Source organism: Pinus tabuliformis, chromosome 7, assembly GCF_031772625.1.
Source record: "Pinus tabuliformis cultivar Carrire ecotype Pingquan chromosome 7, CPIR1, whole genome shotgun sequence".
Classification (NCBI taxonomy): Eukaryota; Viridiplantae; Streptophyta; class Pinopsida; order Pinales; family Pinaceae; genus Pinus; species Pinus tabuliformis.
In genome coordinates, this window is record NC_142293.1 from 841,223,610 (window position 1) to 841,249,015 (window position 25,406).

A 25,406-nucleotide genomic window follows, 5' to 3' on the forward strand; every position below is an offset into this window, starting at 1 on the left:
AATAAAATTGCAAGGTTGTCCCTTTCAAACTCAGCAAGGACCCAACTAGCTTAGCACTCGATAAAACTTGGTGACTCGACAAAGACTAGACAAATACAAAAGAAACTTAACATATAGTAAATTTTGTGCACAAAAATATGGTGAGTCTATGGGAAGTATGGCGAGTTTGTGACAAGTCTTGGCCAGTGTGGCAAATCTTCAAGAGTATGGCTAGTTCCCCACGAGCCTAGGGAATTTTGAGTTTCAAGGATAAGTCTTAGGCAGGTACTCACCCTAGCCAAGCCTTGGCAAAACACAACAAGAATTGCAAGTCTTGGTTGAGTCAATCTACATTGTAAAATTCTTTTTGATGCATGCACAAATGACCATATGCATTGTCTATATTCCAATCAACTCTAGAATGATTTTGCTTATCCAAACATCATTCTTTTGCATGAAAATTAACATAAAAATAAAATAATCATAATCTACCAAGAGCTTAAAATTAACGATCAATATGGCATTATGAAGCTACATTAGGAAAATACAATCAATTAACTAACATAATAGTGAAAGTATAGGGGTAGAGATTTCCACCTAGATTTAGTATTTTATTTCGTGCCGCATTCCGTAGAGATGATAAACATGCCTTCCCATTGTAATTTTTCTTGCTCGCATTGTATCCCTATGCAAATATAAGATAAGGCATTGCACAATCTCAACCACATTAAATATTTTCTTAAAAAATGGTCAATAGAACCACATTCAAAGATAAATTCTAGAAAAGAAAGATCAAAACCCAATGTACTTACATTGAACATCAACATTTGTTTCTTTAGCAGCTTCAAAAGATCACAGATAACAGTGTTAGCCCATGGGTTTAAACCCTTGTTCCTAGAAGAGTTTTTAGACTCACTTTCCTGCAAAGAAAGAAAAATTGGATTCTCACATTAATAAGTGTTGGAAGAAGAAGAGTTCAAAAGTTTAGATTTCTAGTCCATAAGAACAATTCAAACATACTTATAGATATAAAACCAATCGATCACATTGTCTAATAATTTAGTATATCATTATGTTATAAATGATAATGTATAAACTTTGCATATGTGTATGTTTTGATTACTATGTTTCTTTTTTCTAAGCTTTTAATCGTTATAACCAAATGTAGACCCTCCCTTTAACGTCTTCAATAAGTTTAGACACAGTAAGTGTTCATTTCTGGGATGTTATGAGAGGTATTTACTAGATACACAAGTTAAAAGAAAGAAAATTTAAATTTCAAATTAAAAATAAGAAAAATTAATTTAATTTGCAAAGACATGTAGACACTTGAACTTCTCATTAAATCACCCATTCATCACACACATTCTTTTCTCTCTCGCACACACATGGGAAGCTATATGAAGAAGAGGTCGAGGTTTCTAAGGAGTTGAATTTCTGAGACAGTAAATGTTTAGCCAATTGAATTTTCCAAGTGTAATTACTTAATGATGTTTTGGAGTGTGTTAAAGTAATATCATATATTATTGGAAGTAATGATTAGTTGCAGAAAATTGTGCTTGTCTAATTAGCACTCGAAAATCAACATCGTATCAAAGCTATTGTTCTGTGCCAAATTGTGCTATAAAAACCATTGGTACATGATAACACCAATCTATGTGAGTTATGGCATCGAAGACTTGTTCACATACACTACAAAGCTTTGCCGACATTGCGGAAGATGGTTACAAGACTTCTAGAGCTCTAGGTAGAGCATGAAGGAGTTTGCAAGGGTTGTGAACTTGGCAAGAATGTCCAGAGACCCTTTCCGAGCAGTGACAGTAGGTCCAAGGGGATCTTGGATCTAATACATTTAGATGTTTTTTGACCAATGACAGTATCTTCTTTAGATGGTTTCTTGTACTATGTGAAATTCATTGATGATTTCTCTCGAAAAACATGGATTTACTTCATGAAGACCAAGGATGACGTCTTCAGCAAGTTTTAAGAGTTCAAGGCTCAAATAGAGAACTTGACAAGGAAGAAAATCAAGGTTTTGAGATCAGATAATGGAGGAGAGTATACTTACAAGGCCCTCATTTCCTTTTGCAAGGAAGCAGGGATTAAGAGGGAGTTGATAGTTCCTTACAACCCTCAACAGAATGGGGTTGTCAAAAGGAAGAACAGGTCCATTGTGGAGGCTATTAAGGCAATGATTCATGATCAAAATTTACCCAAGTTCATATGGGGAGAGGCATCCAAAATGGTAGTTTATGTTCAGAGCAAAATTCCTCACCAAATCTTGGGGAATAAGACTCCTGAAAAGGCTTCCACAAGTGAGAAACCAAAGATCGGGCATTTCAGGATCTTTGGTTAACCAGTCTACATTCATGTACCCAAGGAGAATAGGACATATCTAGAGCCTTTTAGGAAGAAGGGAACATTTGTTGGATACAATGAGACATCAAAGGCTTATAGGATTTATGTTTCAGGACAATGGTAGGTTGAGGTCAGTTAGGATGTTACCTTTGATTAGGATGCATCCTACTGGAAATCTAAAGGATCTCACATGGATATTGATGATGAGGAGCAGCAGGCTCCCAAGGAAGTGGTTTCAAGTCCTTCTGTAACTGTGGAACATCCTTTAGATCATCAGGATGGCCCAAAGGGCCCAATGAGCCAGTCGACCCACTTAGGGTCATTGTTCCAGAATCCAAGAAGAGGTCGACATGGCTTCAAAGTACAATACAGGATGCAAAGGGGCATGTAGCTCCCCATGGCACCTTCAGGGAAAGAAAACATCCTAAGTACTCAGGATATGCAGCACTGATGAGCCACATCATTGATTCTGAGCCATCCAACTATAAGGAGGCAGCAGGCCAGCAAGTTTGGAAGCCCCCACATGGGGGAAATAATGATCTCGACCATGACATCATGCTCCATAAATGCTCAAGGTGCATCAAGCAAGTGACCAAAATGGATCATGAGTGCTCCTCACTTCAAGAAAAGTTCAAAGTGCATGGGTAGGTCTCCATAAAGTGCCTCCTCAATCATGACATCATCTAAATTATGCCCTATGTCACCCTTCTAAGGTTAAGAGGAGTGAGGTGGCATCATCATATGCAAGCATTGGGGACCAAAGGTGATGTATAAGCCCTCCCTTGTCATCTCAATGATAACCAACCATCATCTGGAAACTGAGAAATGCTAGCACACACACATAAAATATGAGACAATTATTTTTGGACAAATGTCCCCGAAAAAACCCAACTTGGGAAAACCGATGCAGCAGTGAAGGTTTTTATTATTATGCAGCAGTGAAAATCTGAGTACAATTTGGATGCCTGAAACTAGCAATCCACAACAAGAAAATCTGGGCAAAATTAAAGGGGATTTACCCTTCCTCCACAAGCAATCCCAGCACAACTTGCCTACAAAAAACTTAGCCTCCTGAAACTTTTGTGTCACCCTCTGCGGTGGACTATGCAGTCACTATGACATCTAGCCTTTGACTAGTCTTTGATGAAGTCATTTAATCTAATTGAGACACTTCTAGGCGGAATTTCCAAAAAAGATTTATGGGTTTTGGAGATCTTATGTATTCTAGCCTCTTTGCCAAATTTCGTGGCTAGAACACATCTGATGCTACAAAAACTAACAATCTACAAGATCAAGCATGCGGTAGATGACAGCATAGAGAAGTACAAAGCAAGAATTGTGGCAAGAGGGTTCTCCTAGAAAGAGGGAGAGGATTATGAAGAGACATTTGCTCCAGTCGCAAGATACACTTTTATTATGGGTTGGAAATTGCATCAAATGGATGTGAAAACTAGTTTCGTCAATGGAGTGATAGAGGAAGAAGTGTACATATAGCAACGTCATGGCTTTGAGGTACATGAGGAGTCTCATGTCTACAAATTGAAGAAGGCTTTGTACGGACTCAAGCAGACACCTCAGGCTTGGTATTCTCGAATTGATGGATACCTGATGAGTATTGGTTTCACCAAGAGTGACGTCGATCCCAATATTTACTACAAGATTGTTAAAGAAGTGTGGCGAAGGCCGGGTGAGGTCTTCATTGGTCAAGAGAAGTATATTATTACGATCCTTCAAAGATTTGGGATAATGGACTTCAAGTCCATGGCCACTCCCATGGTGACCAATCTGAAGAAGTTGAGAGGATCTGACTCAAATTTGGTGGATCCCTCTATGTATCGACAATTGATCGGATCCTTGATGTATCTAGTTAATACCAGACATGATATTTGCTTTACAGTGAACACGCTCAACCAGTTCATGGTGGAACCTAGTCATGTACAATGGATTGCGGTAAAGCATGTGTTAAGATATCTTATTGGTACAATCAGTTATGGATTGAGATATGTCTCAAATGTTAAAATATAGCTACAGAGATACACAAATTCTGATTGGGCAGGAAGCACCGCAGACATGACAAGCACATCAAGATGTTACTTCAATTTGGGTTTTGCTATGATAACTTAGATGAGCAGGAAAGAAACATCTGTTGCACTCAGCACTGTTGAGGCTGAGTATATTGCAGCTAGTCTAGCGACTTATGAAGCAGTGTGGCTTCAGAAGATGCTCGCAGCATTGTTTTGACCAAGTACTAGAGGCAACCGTGTTGACAAATCGAAGCACATTGATATCAAGTACCACTACATCCGAAACATGGTACAGAAGGGAGCAGTGAGGCTCCAATACAATTCTACAGACGAGTAGGTCGTTGACATTCTCACAAAGCCTTTGTCTCGGATGAAGTTTGTGTACTTCAAGGACAAGCTTAGAGTGGTTGAGAACGTCTCCCTTGTTGAGATGGAGTGTTGACGTTGTAGCATCAGGGCAGACATTCTCCCTAGGTCAAGGGTATTGACCAGGTTGCATGTAATGTGGCTAGGGAGAATGGCCAAAATAGCATCAGTGTCCATAGCGCTCCCCTGGTCAGAAGGTTCTAACCATATTTCCAAGGCTTACTTGCCTAGTGGGTAGAGTGACTGCCTTAAAGCATCATGCAATTATTTTTATCATTCAAGTTCTAGGTGACAACATGGAGGAATGGTAAATGGGTCGAAAGTTTCACCATTGGTCAGGAAAAATTGACCTGGTTCCAAGCGACACCTAGTTAGTTGGTGATCCAGGACTAGTTTCATTTTTACCCCGATCAGGGGGTACCTAAACATATCGCCAAGGGGTATTCGGCTAGTGGGTGACTAGATCCTCTGCATGATGCTGATGTGGGATGCTTTCCATGTGATTCTCGAATGGAACATGAAGTGGATGGATACAATAACATAGCGGGCTCATTCAATCTTTTCTTCGAATAGAGAAATTTTTCAGCTAAGTGGATATCTTGAGGAAGTCAAGGTGAATACCTCCCTAGTTAAGAGAGAGTGTTGACTTTTGGGTATTTGTAGGAGGTATTCCCTAGCTACACAAGTTAAAAGAAAGAAAATAAATTTTAAACTAAAAGAAAGAAAATTTAATTTAATTTTATATTTAATTTGCAAAGAGGCGTGACTCTTAGGCACCATAATATCACTATAAAAAGACACATGAACTTCTCATTTATTCACTCATTCATCACACACATTTATCTCTCTCACACACACATGGGAAGATATCTAAGGAAGAGGGTGAAGTTTCTAAGGAGTCGAATTTTTGAGACAATAAATGTTTGACCAGTTGAATTTTCTGAGTGTAATTACTTAATGATGTTATGGAGTGTGTTAAAGTAATATGAAATATTGTTGGAAGTAATTATCAGTTGCATAAAATTGTGCTTGTCTAATTAGCACTAGAAAATCAACAAGAAGAATAATTTTCCCATGTATAGTTGTAAAAATACTCATTGAAAAAAAAACTAGTAACAAAAGAAATTAATTTTAGCATACCAAGTGATGCCAAGAACAAACTTATTGACAAGGAAATTAGATAAGGAGGGTTATTGCACAACTATACAGAAGGGGGAGAGAGTAAGCTCGGGACTATGGCATTCATCCATCGCAAAATCCCAAGGTCTCAAAGGGGCCAAGTATAGTCTCCAAGTAGGATTGAAGGTTCGAAGAAAAAATAAATATCGCCAACTAAAGATAATTGTGAAGACACCCATGTGCATGAACAAAGAAATTGATCTAGGTAACGATCTCCCTGAAAAAATTTCCTTTTGGATTGTTGGGATATACGGTTCTATTAGAGTTATAGTTCATTCACTGATGTAGCAGATCTAGATCCCGAAGCTTGAGAAGAGTGGTTACTATTACCCACCACTTGTGGGTAATGTATATAGGAGAAAAAAAATTCCTACATGGTCCTTAGTCAGTAGCCAGCAACCCCTTGCAGCCACCAGATAGCTCGATGTGCCATTATCTCCGTCACCTGAGCCGGCCATGTGGTCCCTCGCCCACATGTTATGATTGTATGTTTGAAGGTGGGCCTCTTGACCCCGAAGGTATGGCTTTTCATGGGTATAGTTGAGTAATTTCCCTTACTTGTCATGGGCACTTTGGGGCATGGATTGATGGGGATATTCAACGGAAAGAGTGGACTAGGTTTGTACTCTTGTCTCCACTGCCCGATTTCGTGCTTAGCCTTGTATCCTACTTCTGTGGGATCTCCTTTACTAGCCATTAGCTTTAGCGCTGACACTACATGGGAAACCCCAATTTTGGTTGTGTCGTCCCACTTCTCGACAACATATACATCACTCCTTTCCACTCACTTTAGCCCCATTGGTCTCTTTTCCCATTCGGGTACACATATCCACTGGTTCCACATAGGGTTAACATCCCCCTCCCCTCATCCACACCTAGGGTCAGGCCTAGAACAATGCCTGGAGGTTGATGTAGCTAAAAGAAAAGAAAAAGCATAATTTGGCCACTCTCAACAAGAAATGTACCACAAAATGCAAAAGATGGTCGGGACATACAAATTTAGCACATGGGCAAAAGCCAAACATGAGCTCTACCCCTTATCCATGGTCATCACCCTGGTTCCTATGGGCCCTAGATGAGCCCCCTCCATCATTAAGGAACCCATGATTGTCCCAACCCCTGGTGGGCGATGAACTACCCCACCTTAAGGTGGTATCCACTGCTATATATTACACAACATGCTCTCATCCCCTGGAGCCCAGAGCAATTATGAACAAAAATCAATGGCAAAAGGCATATGAAGAAGGGTGGAAAAGCAAGGGTCAGGGTAACTCATGTACCACGATTTGCTCCCTCCTACACTCACATACCTAGGTGTGGGCTTCCCTTATTATAGCTACCCTTGTGCCATAACATGTGGTCTAGATGCTTCCCCTGATCCCCACTCTATTCCATTACTTTATCATTTGCCACCTACCATTTGAGGAACGTACCATGGACATGTCACCCCCTTTGAAGGATGAAACCACCTAATAGGGTCTTGCTTAACTCCCTTATTGAGCTTGGAGACACTTGTACATGCCAAAGCCCGTTATGGAAGGGTATGCCACCATGAAGTGCCCCATTGATTCCATGACTTGTAAGCTCTTTTACTTGATTATTCTAATGATTTGTTGTATTGGAGGGCAAGGGGACGCATTGGATCTTATGCAAGATTACAAGTGGGTCTCCATTTGGGGCTTGGTCTCCCTATACGGGGTCCTAGCCCTCCAGAGGGCCACATTGTAGGGTGAGCGTTGAGAGCCATGGGTCTCCACCATAGCAGAGAGCACTTCATAGATCCCCAGTACCACTCATTGATTGCTCGCGTTCCACCTTTTGGACAAGGATGATGCACCTGGTTCACCATGCCCAGCCAACTCCACACATGTACCACACACTTGTCAGATGATCCAAGGTCCAAATGAGGCCTTATGCCATCCTCCCAACCCTTACAGATGCTTTACAGGCGCTTTCGATCCACTTGGAGACCCATGAGGATGTCTGTATGCCCCTCACACACACTTGGGGGCACCACAAGGATTTTCTTGGATAACAGGGGCCAACCCCTTGTCCACTATGTTTGAGGTCCATTCTCACATCATGGCACACTCAGGACTTCAGTAGGCCTCCTCAAAAGCCCAACAACTCATTTTATTGATCACTCGACCATCTTGAGAGGCTTGTCATTATGTTATTGGGCTATCTTGGTGGGATTGTCACCAAGGGATGCTATTATTGCACATTATTTTATTATTTGGGGCTCAATTAGGCCAAATTAGGCAAATCGAACTCCTTAGAGATTGTATAAATAGAAGTGAGGTGATTAATTTTGATCATCATCACTTGGATAAGATTGGTATCTCTTAAGAGATTTTCGCACTTTTTGCTAGGTAAATTTTTCCAGCTTTCTTGATGCACTATGATGTTTGGATTTTTGCTATTGTCTTTGGAGCTTCTTTCTAATGCACAGTTGATGAATGGATATACTCTCTCTCATGTAAATTGAATTTTGATGTTATTTTATTGGTTTACTGCATGTTATGGTTATCATTATTCTTATGGGTTAAATTAAATACAAAATTCTTCTGGAAACCTTGAATAAGTGATTTAATGCATGTGTTGTAATTGAAGAGAGTGGGCGAATGTTCCTAGAGGCACCTAATAGGTTTTAAGCCTTGAAACTTCATCTCTTTGGCAAATTTGAAGTATAAATCCCTATTAACCTAGTTGCTGCCCTTGACGAGGCTAGCAAAGATCAATGAAGGCTCCTTAACTCATGAAAATTCTTGATCCATGTGTATCTTGACTCCATTAAGCCCAAGCAATAAGGCACTGATCCTCGTATCCCTTTGGTGGTCAAATTTACCCCTTTTCTTCACTTTTCCAAATTCTAGGCCTAATCCTAAAGGGTCACGTAGGGTATCACGCGAATTGCATTGTAGCCATTCAAACACCTTGAATTTTGGTCCACTTCTGCGTTGGGGTTTTCTCAAGAGGTCAAATCCAACGTTGGAATCCCAAGATATAGCAAGCCCTAGCAGCAAGACCATTTCTTCCCCTAGGTTGATTTTGGGTTAGTGTCCTCACTTGGGTCATTGCATTTGCATTTCAAAGAAAATTAGTCCTTTGATCCTATTCTCTTCCCTAGTTAGGTCAAGCCCCTCAATTGGTGATCAACTCCATACCCTTGACCTAGCTTGGGTCCACTTGGGTTCTGCGTGGTCTCACAACTATACAACTCAAATTTCACAAGGATTACATAGAGGTCATTCCTCCACAAGGATTCTTAGGTCTAGGAAGCTTATTATCAAGAGATATCCTCCAAACCTAGGCTCAAGTGTCCTCCTAGCCTTTCCTAGAGAGTCCATCACCTTTCTTCTCAAGCAAGTAAGCCATTTATTTGAACCTTCCTTGCGAATAGTCTTTACGAATCACTCCTTATTTGATCATTGATCTATTCATCATTGTGATTCCTCTTATATCGGGTCTCCTCCCATCGGTGAAAGTCTGTAAAGAGCAGGAAGCCTTAGTTGATGTGACAATGGACTATCCCTCCATCATTTCCCTTTGACCTAGTAGTTGCTCTATAGGATCCCCTCCTAGGACCCCTGCTAGTTTGAGCAGTAATAGTTACCATTTCCCTCATTTGAGTTGACGGAATCGAATGGGTCAGAAAGAGATCTAATCGTCAATATGGGTCAAAAATCCAAGAAAAATAGTAGATCCTCTAAGAGCTACCTCAAAAAAAGATGGATTTTTTTTACCCTCTATCATAGCGAGTGGTTTATAGTTTGTTGAAGCTAGTGCAACAAATGTCTGGACTCAAAGAATTCTTTTGCTTGAATATGGTATAATGCCAATCAAAACGGAACCCTACCTTTCTCATTAACAATTTCTTGACGACATAGGTGGACCGAAACCCGAGGCTAGCCATGATTCTCCAAACATGGGTAAGGAATTTTTTTGTTCACAAGGAATACTTCGAAGGATTGAAAAATCTGGAGCATTGTGGAGTGATTTTGCTTTTTCTGCATCATAGGACGAAACAGGAAGTTTTTCAGTAGTGATGCATTCTGAATTGGTAAGTTATGTGGATTTCACTGAATTCTCACTACAAATTGTTGAAATTTGTAACTAGGTTACGTCTTCATAATATTCTATGTACCATTTATTTTTGTATTTGATGTAAAAGAGAAAGGAAAAAATTATTATTATTATTTTATAGCATGGGTTTCATGCTTAAGGTCAATTTGTTTTAGGTCAACCACCCATTGTGTGCTTCTAGTATTTGTCATAGAGTCAAAGAAGTCAAAGAGTCATTGTCATATGTACTAAAGACGCTATTGGGCATTTTGTATCAAGTCAAATTTATTTAGAGTCAAAAGGTGTCTTAGTCTCCCCCCAAGACCAAGTCAGCCGACAAGAGAACAAGTTGGCCTGTAGAGATGAAGTTGGTCTCATTAAAGGTTATTCGAACCTCACAGAAAGGGTACATATAAGGAGCATTTGACTTCACTTGGAGACAATCAATCTAGTTCATAAAAGCACACACAAGGACAAAAGGGACTAGCAAAGAATAGGAGAACAAAAGGAAGAAAGATCGATGTTTTTGAAGTCTGATTTTGGGCCACATTATCTCACACATGCGAAGAAATTGAGGCACACATTGCAGCTACAAGACCGAAATTACAATCATCTAAAGGAGTCAAAGTTTGGTGTCAAGAGGATCAAGTTTGAAAGCCAAGTTACTAAGGAGAAAGGAGGACCCTAAGTGAAGGAGGAAGGAGACTTATTCCACCATATTACTCCCACGTGTGCGAAGTTGCAAGTATTGAAGGAAGGCCGAAAATTGTAGGTTTGAAGAAGGAAGCAAAAAAATGTTGCAGGTGTCAAATTTGAGGACTTAGACAAGTTTGATTATAAGGTGACTTTGTTGAAGCAAAAGTACATTAAAAGAAGGTTGGCATGGTCTTGGAGGGGTCTATGTCATGGGTCTAAGGTCTTGGAATTCGTCATTTGAAGTTTCTATAAGAACAGAAAAATTACTTGTGGGTTTTCCTCTTTAGGAGAGGTTTTGGCCCTGGCTAGCAGCCTAAATCTTGTGTCCTCTTGTTCTATTGATCTTCATGGCCTTGGTAGTTGTTTGATGATTAAGAAAAGAAAAATAATTAAGAAAAGAAAAAGCTAATAATAATAAGTACTACAAGTTGAAGAAAGAAATATCACAAGCAGTTATCAAAGTAGAGAGAAATCACACCAAATCAAGCTACCCTAGATCTCTCAAAATGAATAAGGCTCTTAGTGTTTTTCCTATCTATGTAAGTCTAATGTTGCAACTCAAAATGTTTTGTATTATGGTTCTTAGGACATTAAAGGATTGTGCTAGAATATATATGTAGTCTTGATAAGCATATGTTATTCCAAAGGATCGAGTGCAAAATCACTACCCTCTTTGATTGGAATTTCTTGCGCTTCGAAAATAGTTGCAATCATTTGTAGATATGTTTAGCAAGGTACTCATTCTAGACAGATAATATAATTCCTCTCAAGCCAATTCAAGGGTTTGCATCGAAGTATCTTTGAAAATAGGGTCCTATTATTCATATGTGTTATCACAATGGATGGTATTTGTCAACAAAAGGTCAATTGCCTTAAACTTCCAAATTCATACTTTTCATATCAAGCCCAAGATGACCTCATCCGTGATTGTCGTCATCAAATGCCTAATTTGACCGTATCTTTAATAAGTGTTATTTCCTCTACAACGCTTGCAATGAACGAGGTTAGTTCGTCAATGGGTTCAAGAGAAGCAAACGAGGATGGTGGATCCTTAACTAAGCCATCTCAAAGTGCAGGAGACAAACATATTGGGGTTACAGTTCACAAATCTTCTCAAGGCGTTGGAGGCCCCATTTCATAATGAATTCTTGAACTCAAGCCTTGTAAACATGATGATAGTACCTTTTACCCACCCAAGTGGGTAATCCAATGGAGAATTTTTTTCTTCTATTTGTTCAACTTGTTGCCAACAGCCCTATGATGATCCATAGATGGCTAGCCTCAAAGGCCTTTCACTTATGCTTCAATCAATGCTATATTTCATCTAGATTACTCATCAGTCATGAGATGAAGGTGGGTCATCTGTTATAAGGGTAATAGCCATTTTTGTAATCAAGTGCTTTCATTTAATGTCTAAGGGCATTTTAGTATGGATCATAGGTTGAATTGGATAATAAATTTTGTATTCTTGTTCACATTCTTCACCTGGGTGATTATCCTTTGTCCCTAGCCTAGTGTGACATTCCTTGACGCCTTTCTTTCTACTATCCAAGAGGTGCACAAATAGTAGGCTTTGATTGATGTTGTGTCCATAACAACCCATACTTCACATTTTCCATTTGTCCCTTCTATCGATGTCCCATCTTTGTGTTCATTATTATTTGTCACCAGTACTGGTTTCCTGTTTTTCTCATCCTTGAGTAAGAGTCTAGAAACTTTGTCCTAGGAGGTTGACGCAACGAAAGAAAGGCAAGAGCATAAGCCATAATGGTAAAACAAAAAATATCAAACGGTATATAATGAAATATGTGAATAATGCCTAGCCAAAATTCTACCCCCCTCATTGAGATTCAACTTGCTTGCATTTGGATCGCAATGTGTCAAGATGGTAAACACACTTTTCTTAAATGCCTAGACTTTTGTATCAACAAATAAATCGTTGTCCCCTCATATTTCACCTCATGTGTCCATTTGCCAAGGGTGTCCTTTCACCCCTTACATATATGTATTGAAAGCAAATGCTTTGGATTACCTGTTGAAACTTACTTGAATACAATGCCACATACAAGGTATTTCTCTTCCTGATGATACAAAGATGGTTATAACAGTATTTTAAAACATAGCCAACTCAGACTTGAACTCGACCAAGTCTACCATCAAGGGCACTAACTTGGCTACCAAACTGACTCAACAAGACCAATTTGGTATAGAACTAACAAGGTTGATGCATGAATCAATCAGTTTAGTGCCAAACCAGTCCAACTCAGTCAATTCCATATTATTACACCCTCACTTCTAGGGGTAACTATGGGATATTTTTCTTTGATGATCCACATCAAAGACGATGGTCCCTGTTGCTGAAAAATCTAACAAGCCTAGTGCAAAGCCTCACTAGGCAAATTGATACCTTAGGGAAACAAGCGATCGGGCTGTCACTATAACCTCAACTTCCTTTCTCCCACTATTTAGTGGTATTCAACCATAAGTGAGGCTTCCCAAAATGATATTCAATAAGAATGGCTAAAGGTGATTGGATGAGGTCTAAAGATTGGGATATAGTAACAGCAAAGCCTACATGGCTTATGTAATTTTACCAAATTTCAGGTGCTCTATTCCTAGACCAAATATAGGGCTATTATAGGTTAGAGTTTTGCATATTTTCAATGATAAGGCAAGTTATGTCATATAACAATCGAAAGAAAAGGTCTTTCAATCATAAGTCAACAAAGGAATGAGATCTTCAATTAGATATCAAGGGTATAAGGTTTGCAAATAAATTTATATGGATAAAACATGCCTAAAATAGCCAAAGAAAGATGACATCAACCCTAATATAGGGTTAAAACATGCAAAGCATGCTAGATTTTGCCTTATAATTATTTAATGCATTTCCTACTTTAAGAGCAATGTCACATCAAACATAAATCATTTTCTAGCAATATTTTACATAAAGCCCTAATCCTAACCCTAAATATCTAGGAATTCAGAGAGAAGGAGAAAATTCTTTAAATAAGGTTTGATCAACACCACTATGACTAGTGCCTTGTTCTAAATGAACAAATGAAGCTTACTAGGGAAAATCTAATGAGAACAAATTTGTTGAAGTCGGTAGGATGACTACAACATCATTTTTAAAACCTAGTGGCTTCCCTGGAGGGGAGATTTTAAATTTAAGAAATGCACACTTGGAGTTCTCTTAAATAATTCTAAGATAGAGGAGCAAGATTTGAAGATAAATTCAACAATTTATATCTTGGCATTTATAGAAACCCTACTACACAAATACAACATGTAAAATATATAATATATGCAATAGACTTACAAAATTTTCCACAAGAATCACTTCAATCAATCCCAGCAAACCATCTCGAAGGCATCTCACATCACAAAATATCACATTTTAGCCAAATAGAGACAAGAGGACTAATGTGCACTCCCAAAGAGAGGAGAGTGTGATGAATGATTGATTATGATAAAATGAAATAAGGACTCCTCTAATTATATGAGCTCTAACATGCCTTATTTTCATAATTTTACAAGAAAAGCCATAAAACAAGTTTGCTTAAACATTCAACAAGACTAAGGTCACAAGTAAACCTTAATATAGCTCAAAAACATAATAAAAGGCCAAAAATAGCCCCCACATGGGGGAAATAATGATCTCGACCATGACATCATGCTCCATAAATGCTCAAGGTGCATCAAGCAAGTGACAAAATGGATCATGAGTGCTCCTCACTTCAAGAAAAGCTCAAAGTGCATGGGTATGTCTCCATAAAGTGCCTCCTCAACCATGACGTCATCTAAATTATGCCCTATGTCACCCTTCTAAGGTTAAGAGGAGTGATGTGGCATCATCATATGCAAGCGTTGGGGACCAAAGGTGATGTATAAGCCCTCCCTTGTCATCTCAATGATAACCAACCATCATCTAGTTTCTGGAACAAGCAACATCCATGAAACAATATAAACTTCAACCTAACAATGTCCTAGGTCCATCTAAGCACATCATCATGTATTCCAATGCCAAAATTCATTAGCTCGATGTTTCAACATCTATGAGTATACATATGGGTCAAGTACCATGTGGAATCATCTCATAGCCCAATGATCATCTTTGGAGGGGCCAGGTGCATTATGAAAGTCAAACTTGCTCTCTAAATGGGGTGCAATGACCTTTGGAGTGTTGTTGAAGGGGATAAAGTCCATCTCTCAAGGGGTGTCTACTGTTGTGATGACAGCACCTAACAAAAACCTCTCAAGATCAAGTGAGATCCATAATCATTAAGGATAATAACCATTGAGGCATCAAAGAGAACCATATATAATTCTAGGGGCACAAGAATATTTCCCCCAAAACTCACCTTCACTAAATCAAGACTTATAAACAAGTTATCTCACTTATACTAGGGATGATTAGGTCAACAACCTTATTAGGTATTTCCAACCCCCAAGGGGACTTACATCTTCCAAGGTAGCCCATCAATTCATAGGTGTGTGTGATAATTATCATTACGGAGTGGGAAAGACTTCAAGGCAAATGCCACAACCATGTGACCAGCCAACGGGGTCCAACATCCTAAGTGTATATATGTAAGGAGGGAGCAATCATGCAACCATGAGTTGCCCCTTTCCTCGGCCTACTTTTTACTTATAATGATTTGCCTTTATTTTGTGCATAGCTTAAGAGCCCAAGCTTGCTTTTGTATCTCAATACCCCTTTAAGATGTAGTGGTTTCTCACTCATTAGAGTTAGGACTTTCAAGAGTTCCCTTCCTTAGATGAAGCACTAAATGCTCAAGGAACTGTGTGATGGCTAATGAGGGAGGTAGAGTTCATGCTAGGCTCTTACCAACGCACTAAATAATGTGCCAACCATCTTTTGAAAGACACGTTTTTCTTTCATTGTGGCTTTATATGCTTTTAACTTCCTTTTAGTTGCATCATCCTTTGGGGCTAAATTTCCAAGCCCTAACTCAATGATGTGGATGAAAGGTACCAATACCAATGACCAACGACTACCAGCCGGAAGAATGGAGATGGAAAACGCAGAGAAATAGAGAGTGGTAAGCATGGATTATCTTCGACACACTACATCAATTAGTGTTTTCCCAATAGTGCCCTTCCTAAACCCTCAAACCTCAAAAGAAGTTCCACTCGACTAGATTCAAAGACTAATCTCCCAAGTGAAGTGTGGGAACAACAATACAATCAAATATCAATCAATCATCCAACTTGCCCCATGATACATATTAGTACGCCCATAATGTTAAATGAAGACACATGATTGCAAAAATGGCTAAACTACCTACCAATAGATGACCCGCCTTCCTCCAAGAAGAAATGCCTAGAGAAATAGGGGAGAATCCAAGCAAAATGTTTTTTGTTGATGATCATAGGTTGTTGGCTAGTTAGCTATCCAAAGAGGACAAAACTTTTCTCCTGAGGGTTGCCCATTTTTTGGTGGGTGATTGTCCCAATGATGCCATTCAGCGTTCCCATCAACAACAACCCACAAATGCCTCTCACATCATCCTCAACTCACTCTTTTCACGATGTTGGTGCCTAACACACATGAGGCACATTTGTCCATTGGTTCAAACTATGTGTTTACGTTCAATGTATTGGGCATGAAATGTATGGATCATGGATTGAATCAGATAATGGATCACAATGCTTGGAATTCATGTCCTTTTTCACCCTGAAGGTCATCAGTGCGAAAATCTTTGAATCTAACACATCAAAAACCCCTACTGCATTTTCTGCTTTACTATCTCCTACTTGTTCTTTACATTAACAAGTTGTTTAAATGCATAAATATTGAAGTAAACACAAATGCAGCCTTCACAAATATACAGATCAACAACTGAAATAAACTGAGACAATAGAAGGGACACGGTTATTTTTGGACAATTGTCCCTGGAAAAAACCAATGCGGGAAAATCGGTGCAGCATATAGAGGGTTTTATTATTAAGCAGATTCTAAATATAACTAGGGTGCCAGAAATGGCTCACCCTTTAGAGAATATCCTCGGCAACAATACCTCTATCCGGAGACAGATATTTCAGCAAATCAGCAGCCGGATGAACAATCCTCCAGTGACTATGGTTGTTCCTTGTGCTGGACAGCGAAAGCTGCTCCACACACTCCTCTAGAACTGTGTAACCCTCTCTCGGCTAATCTACTCTCAGTCTACCCCACAGAATTCCTCAATGCAGCCTCTGAAGCTCTCTGGGTCAACTGCGTCAGCTTCTTCGGCCCTCTGCGTCCTCTGCACTGGCCTCCTTAGCCTCTGCATCAACCCTTGTTGCCTCTGCGTCAGCCTTCCTAGGCTCTACGCTGGCTCTTACAGCACTCTACTGCCACTCTGATATGTATTCTTCGGCCTCCTGCCGAACTGCCCCTCGCTGCAACTCATCACTTGTTCGATTTCCTCAGCAAACCTCGCCCCAGAAAATCGAACTGCCTGATCTCTCTTGGTGTCTTGGTGTGTCTCCAACTAACCCTCGAGCCTCCTCTTATACTTTTCTTGTTGACGATTCAACGATCGAGATTAAGTCCCTAATCAACGGCTAAGATTAGATCTGGCTTGATCCTCGTTATTTAGAACTTTCTCACCCATTTTATATTAATACACATTAATATTTTAATTTTCCTAAGTTTGGGCTTAGGAACCCCATTAAAAATATTAATTATTTTAATAACTCTTCATCCGGGTGGAATTTCTCCAAACGATTACTGGGTCTTGGAGATCTCATGTGTCTTAGCCTCTCCACCAATTTTCATGGCTAGAGCACATCTAATGCTACCAAAAATTAACAATCATAAATCTTTAAGTCAAGTGTTGCCACTGTTGGGGAAACAAGTACTGTTGGGGATCTTTTGAAGGTAATATGCCCATGTCCTTTCACACTTGACATACTCCATCTATTCCTTTTTTTGTTGACCTTTCTTTTTGTTGGTTGTTACATGTACCCCGAAAAGGTATGTGCATTATAATCCCCTGAAAAGGAGCTTGGGTGCCCAAGGATGATGCAGCCATATATAAAAAGAAAAAGTGAAACAGAGTGATATGAATTTCAAAATGCAAAAGAAAAATTAAAGAGAAATTAATGATAAATCAAAAGCCAATGTAAGACTGAACTATACCTCGCTATGAGGCCATTGCCCCAGATCTTACACAATGAAATGCATAACTAAATAAGGAATAAGTTAAATTATCCCAACCCCTATGCAATGAAATGAGTATAGAAGAAAAGGAGGCTTGTGAAGCCAAATAAATAATATGAAAAAGATACAAGAAAAGAGGTAGTAAGACATGATGCCAAGGAAAGGGTAACCAAATGCATAAGCTCTCCCTCTACAAAGGCGCTCATGAGGATGAATATGTTATGTAACGTTGCATGTCAATGACACCATTCCCATGAAGCAAACCTCAAGTCATACATTGTCAATTATAATTACACCTTGATTGGTTTCTTGGGAAATAATTCTCTTCCTGGATATTTGGCACACCTAATAGGCCTTTATGATGATCCTCCCATACTTATACTTGGAAAATCGCATAAATTCATAAGCAGGAGTGAATGTTGAAGAAATACCTAATGTGATCTACCTAATGGCTTGTACATTGGACATGACTAACTTTTTGTGTTCCACTGACTATTGTACATACATTAGATGGTCACTTGGACACTTGGAGTCCCTTGTTGATGATGATGCTTCAAAAGACATCATTTTTTGGAGGACGTTGGTGATGTATTTCTTCCACACTTGTTGGAGGTTGTTTCGACTTCTTTGGAGAGCGTTGCACCTTTTGATGACTTGGCATTGTTACCCACCCAAGTGGGTAAACCCTAGGAAAAAATTCCCTCCTGTTTGGTCATCCAGCCAGCCAACAGCCCTATGATGATCCACAGAAAGTTTTGCTTCAAAGCTCTCCACTTATGCTCCAGTCACTGCTCTCTTCCATCTAGCATACTTCCTGAAGGAAGGTGGGCCAGTTATCAAAGGTATATTGACCATTTCTATAACCATGCGCTTTCATTTAATGTTAAGAGCAATTCTAAAATGGATCACGAGTTGAGTTGGAAGTTTGACCTCATTTGATTTTATCCTTGTTCCCACTCTTCACCTAGGAGGTTATCTTTTGGCCCTAGTCAATAGTTACCTTCCCGAAGGCCTTTTCTTTCAATTCTTCAAGAGGGGCACTGATTGATGTAGCATGCCCAATAATCCATACTTGTCACTTTCCATATGTCCCTAATATCCACTTCCATTCTTTGGGTTGATTGTCATTGGTCACTAGTATTAGCACCCTTTACCCATATTTCTAATTCGTGGCCTGAAGCTTTGCCCCAAGAGGTTGAGGTAGCTAAAAGAAAGATAAATGCATATACAAGCAGAGATGAAAGAAAATGAAAGATGCAAAAGATGGTTGGGAATAATAACAAGCACGTGAGCAAAAGCATAGCCTGAGCTCATTAGCCATCACCCAGTTTCTAAGCATGTCATGCTCTCTCTAAATCAAAGGAACTTATAATGTCCCAACCCCGATGAGCAGAAAACCACTACATCATGAAGGGGTATTGAAAAAGCAAAAAGTAAGTAGGTCACCCAAGCTATGCAAGAAAGAAAAGAAAAATTGAAGAAAAGGCACACCAAACGAGTGGAAAAGTACACTAAGGAAAGAAGTAACTTAGGCCTCCATGATTGCTCCCTCTTATCACCATTACACTCAAAATGTTGGACCTCTTTCACTTGGAAACAAGGCAGTGGCATCTTCCTTAAAGTCTTTCCCATTCCATGTACACATTTATCACATGCACTTGTGGATTGATGGGCCTACCTAGGAATTGTCCTTCCCCTTTGGGCTAGAAGCACCTAATAGGGCTAATTGTATAATCATCCCTAACACAAGTGTGGTAATTTCCTTACAAATCATCAACTAGAGAGACATTTGAAGGCAAGACTCATGTAAAGTAGTTTTGAGCTCCTAACATTGAATATGGTGAACTAAAATACTTTAATGGTTTCTTTACCCAATGATGTTGATCTCACTTGATCTTGAGGGTTTGTTTCAAGTGGTTTCTCACAAATGCTTTAGATATCACTTCATGGATGGCTTGGCCCTTCTACAGCACAATGAGGAGGACATCTAGCCCAACATGAGAACACTTGTGACCTTGCATCCACAGGATTTCTCCTCCAGGGGTGAGCATTGGCCCTTGATGAGCCTCCACGTGGATGTATGGCCCCTTACACACTGCAAAACGCTGAAACACTAAGCTAAGAAGTCAAGTAGTTAGCAAGATTGATTATGTACCTCAAAGGACCCAAGACGCCCCCAAGTTGGCCTTTTACCCTCTTGATAAGCATTGCCTTTTTCCACATCCCAAAAAAGGTTGATGACCACTTGAGACAGTTTGGGAGAGCTAGCAGACCTCTTTTGATGCTAACACATGCCCTAGGGTTTCCATGCCACCTATGCAAACCCTAGGAAGGTGATGCAAGGATTCTTGATGATGATATCTTGGATGAGGAGATGCTTGTATTGAGCAACTCATAAAAAAATTTGTGCAAATCATTTCGCTATTAATATGATTCTCCCTCCTAGAAAGAATGAATAAGAAACCTAAAAGCAATTGAAATTTTAATCTTAGTAGGTGGTGTCCCCTAGAGAAATAAGGAGTATTGAAATCATTGCACAGCTTGTATTCATGTATCAATGTGTGGTCTTACATGGAGTTTCACATTGTCCTACATGTCATAGTGGGGACTCCTCCCATTGGTGAAAATCCACAAAAAGCAAGGGATTTTGGTTGTGTTGACAGTGGGCCATTACCCCATTCTTGTCACTTAATCTAGTGTTTGCCTTGTAGGGTACCCCTCTACAAGGCCTACTAGATTTTGCAACAATCGGAGAACTCATCAAAGGCCAAAATGCCAATATTGGGAAACATGATTGAGCAGTCACATTATGAACCAGCCATCAATGAAGTGCATGTTAGTTTTGGTAGCATTGGAGGTGCTCTAGCCTTGAAAATTGGTGGAGAGGCTAAGGCACATGAGCTCTAAAGAACGCAGAAACTGTTTAGTGAAATTCCACCCGAATTGTATTTTATTAAATTAATTAATATTTTTAATGGGGTTCCTAAGTCTAAACTTAGGGAAATTAAAATATTAAAGGGTATTAATCAAAATATGGGTGAGAATGACCTAGAAGGCGGATCAAGTCATGTTTTGATCTTAGCTGTTGATTAGAGTCTTAATCTCGGTCGTTGAAGTCTCGACAGGAAAAGTATAAAAAGACTTGGGGTTCATTTAGAAACACACATAGAGAGATTGAGGAAATCGATTTTTTGGGGTGAGAAGTTCTCAAGAAGAAAATCAATTAGGGAGATCTTGCAGCAGAGGGGCAGTGAGATTCCAAGAGAAGGACTTTCCGAAGAATACAAGGCAAAGAAAGGACAAAATACATCCAAAGGAGGGTTGACACTAGCCTACGCAGTGCTAACACAGAGGCAACGCAATCAGTGAAGAGAAGTCGAATTTCTGCAGAGGGAATTCGAAGTTCAGGTGCCGGAAGCCAAGGTGTGAGACTGGAGGCGAGAAAGTCGAATTCTCAGCCAGCAGAAGATCCAAAGCAAAGAAGCAGCCTAATACCTAGGAGGAGTGACATAGAAGCTACCCAGGGTGACGCAGTTTAACGCAAAAGCTATCCAGGGTGATGCAGTTTGATGCAGAGGCCACTAGAGGGTGACGCTATATCCTATGTATCTTGTTCTTTGCTCAGTTTCCTTGTTTCATGCAAATCAAATTTAAGTAGTGTAGGTTGCAGAAGTAATTTGCTTCATTATTCAGAAGAATAACTTGATGAATGTAATTAAAATCAAGTACGTGAAGTAGATTCAGGTTTGTTGCAGTAGGGGTTCCTTGAGGATTAGGAATTTTCACAGTGCAAGCAAATATAAAGACATCCATAGTGGTTAGAAGGCTTCCATGTGATAATCACCAAGAGCACATTCAAGAATGGGTTAATAATATAACAGAAGGCCTCTTAGAAATAAAGGAAGAACTCAGAAGGACTCCTCCCATTGGTGAAAATCCATAAAAAGCAAGGGGTTTTGGTGTTGCTGACAGTGGATCATTACCCCATTCTTGTCACTTAATCTAGTGTTTGCCTTGTAGGGCACCCCTCTACAAGGCCTACTAGATTTTGTGACAATCAGAGAACTCATCAAAGGCCAACAGGATAGTATTGGGAAACATGATTGAGTAGTCACATTACGGACCAACCATCAACAAAGTGCAAGCAAATATAAAAACATCCATAGTGGTTACAGAGCTTCCATGTGATAATCACCAAGAGCACATTCAAGAAAGGGTTAATAATATTACAGAAGGCCTCTTAGAAATAAATGAAGAACTCAAAAGGCTAAAAGGTGCGGTATTGAAGAAGGATAATGAGCTTAAAGAATGGAGGATGGCGAGTGCTAGGACAATTGTCATGGTTCCTAATATTGAGGAGCGATTAAAACTAAGTGCAAATTTCCATAATTGTTCATATTGAGAGAATTTTCCGAATAAAACTGTATGGAGAATTTTTAATCCTTTCCAACGTTTGCAACGGCAAAAACATGCTCTTAAGTTTCTTTTAGCAAGAACAGTAGGTGATATGTATAGCAGCCCTCTTTAGAAGTACAAAAGCAATGCTTGTAGCACATTGAGTTCACATAAGCAGGGGATGGATGGATGGTATGAGGAAGCAGGAACCCAATATTACAGGTTGTTAGAGCAAGATGGCGGGATGCAAACAAAGAAGTCAGAACGATGTCGTAGTGGCATCTCAACTATAATCAGAGTAGCACAGTGTCAACATGGTGGTCTATTACAGGGATTGTTGATGATTGATGGGAGAGACACTCTCTACGAAGTCATGAACTCCAAAGTTGTTAATGTGGCAATTGACATCTACTATGATAGAGGTCCCCAACAGCTAGACTGGAGGGAGACTATGAGTTGGTACCCTATCAAATGGGAAGTTTATGGAATAATACTTCTAGTCAGGGATGCAACATAGTGGGAATGTTCAGGCATTGGGGATGATAAATTCCCTATTTGGCAGTGGGATCCAGGTGGAATATGTGAGAATTCCTCAACAAGAACCCCTACTGCAGCGACTGATGATATTACTCCTATTTGTTAATTTTGTTAAACAAATGATTTGCAGTTTCCTACAGCAAATATTGTAATCTAAGTCACCTGACACAGGGATTCGGGATTCATAGGATTCGGGGATTCGAGTGTCGGATTCGGACACGTTGACCCCACAGAATAGGACATGTAGGATTCGTTATGTATTATTTTATTAAAAATATATATATATATATATTAAAACTTAGATATTTCTTACACAAATTCTAATTAATGATACAAATTCATTGATTTCAAACATAGATCTTCATCTAATTAATGATACAAAATTCAAATACATGTCAGTGGTCACATAAATCATGATTCATAATTCATAATTTATAAATTCAAATACATGTCAGTGGTCACATAAATCATGATTCATAATTCATAATTTATTTTAATGCAATGTAGCCATCTCAAAATTTTGAAGGTGCAATGCCCTCCACCTCTGTGTTTCACCATCATCCAAAAGAGGGATATGTCAATACCAGAGTATTTATATGAAGAAAACTTTGTCAAAGGTATTTTAAACCACCGGTCTTCTTTTCCATATGCATCCCTCTGGCACTTCCTTTGCAGTGTGTAAGACTGATGTTACCTCCAACACAAATCTTCAGGTAATGTTTGAAATCAATAGCATCTTTGACCTCCATATTCAAGAGATTCTCCTCCATAATTAACAAATAAACTTTAAACTGAAAGAACAATAAAACTCTGCATTTTTGAGTGATTTTTTTGGAAAATTAAGCATTGCATTCTGAGTCATTTTCTTGGGATTCGAATCCCAGAATCGGGATTCGTTGTGCCCGTACGGGATTCGTATGGGATTCGTACGAATCCTGTACGGACACGTCGAATCCTGTTCTGGGATTCGAATTCCTGTCGAATCGTATCCGATTCGCAAGATTCAGATTCGACAGGGGTTTCCAACGAATCCGGTTACATAGATTGTAATGCATACACTGCATCCTTCACTTAATTAAATTATAAGCGAAAACAAGATACTGAGCAAGAAAGAAAATACAACACAACAGACACCACTATTTTTGGACAAATGTCCCCAGAAAAACCCAATGTGGGAAAACCGGTGCAGCAGCTCTGAGGGTTTAATATTATTAAGCAGTAGTTTCTGAATACAACTCTGGATGCCCTCCCGGCAATCCAGTTACAGAGAAATACAACTAGCAAAAAAGAATTGTGAAATTACCTCTGTCGCTCGACAAATCTCGACTGTTCCAGCAGCTGAATCAACTGTCCCCGGCTACAACTACATTGCCCCTGTGCAATAACTGTGTGAGCCTGCGTTGAGCTCTCTAAGGCTCTGCGTCAGCTCAACTAGGGAACGTCTTGCCTTCTAGAGCAGTTTCTAGCCCTCCCGGCTCAAAAATGTCAGCTCCTCTACAAAACTCGGACTTCTGCGTGGGTGACTGAGCTGCCTCTATGTGAGCCCTTTTGGCTCAGTATCAAGCTTTGCATGGGCCCTTCTGGCTCAGCGTCAACCCCTCTAGTGTCTCTCTGCCTCTCTCTACTGCGTATCTTGGGCTCTAGAGAAGATACTCCAACCCAACTATCCCTGCCCCTCAACTGCAAGAAATCTACTCGATCAGAATTTCCTCTTGAGAACTTCTCACTTTAGAAATTCGATCTCTTGATCTCTCGGTGTGTTTTCCAAATGACCCTCAAGCCCCTTCTTATATCTTTTTGCAGGACAACCAACGGCCTAGATTAACTCCTAATCAAAGGCTCAAATCGTTTTGACTTGATCTCATCTTCTTCTAGAAGTTACACCCACAATTAGATTATTAGCCATTAATATTTTAATTTCCCTAAGTTTAGACTTAGGAACTCCATTAAAAATATTAATTATTTTAATAAAATCAGTTCTAGGTGGAATTTCCCAAAACGCTTTCTGGGTTCGTTGGACTACATGTGCCCAAGCCTCCTTGCAAAATTCAAGGCTTAGAGCACATCAGATACTACCCCAAATCAACAGATTATCCCTTCGAATGGCAAGACTTGACCAAGCAAGGGAGTACTCTACAAATTCACCAGGAATTCTTATAGAAGATGGATTGCACTTCTATGGATTGCTTCAAGGCATGGCCCCATGTGACAGTAGTACTAAGTGTAGCATTGTTGAGATGATATGGTAATCATGTGTTGAAGCATTCTACAGACTTGTTAGGGATCTTGGTATAGGTGTATGGATTGCTTGAGGACAAACAATTTTGAGAAGGGAGAATTGTAATGTCCTTTTTTCCGGTAGTTGGGAATAGAGAACATCTCAGTAGCCTAGACTACAAATTAAAAATAAATTGTAGGCTATGAGAGAATTAATGAATTAAAAAGTGACTAAGAAAAGAAAATATTATAAAGTCACTTTAATAAAAGAAGAAAAAGACCCATGGTATTCCGATAGTCCATGACTATTAAACGAGATGAGAGCTCACTCCTTGGGCATGCATTTGGATTATTGTTTTGTTGTTGTTGAGTTGAGCTCTTAGAGCTTGTTTGGGTGAGAGCCCATATTATGGAGAGGG

The 25,406-nt window shown here is 39.5% G+C and overlaps 1 protein-coding gene across 2 annotated transcripts in view; it reads right to left on the bottom strand.

Moving 5' to 3' along the window:
• Nucleotides 1–25,406, bottom strand: part of LOC149250243 (protein kinase and Mad3-BUB1-I domain-containing protein) — a 214,255-nt gene that overhangs the window by 119,293 nt on the left and 69,556 nt on the right. For both annotated transcript variants that reach the window (XR_016266817.1, XM_089458985.1), the window contains exons 11-12: nt 792–899; nt 577–664 (exon numbers count right to left, since the gene is read on the bottom strand). Coding sequence is in view for 1 of the 2 variants with exons in the window: in XM_089458985.1 (XP_089315111.1) it covers nt 577–664; nt 792–899 (196 nt within the window). In the remaining variant the exon portion in view is untranslated. The remainder of the gene's footprint in view (nt 1–576; nt 665–791; nt 900–25,406) is intronic.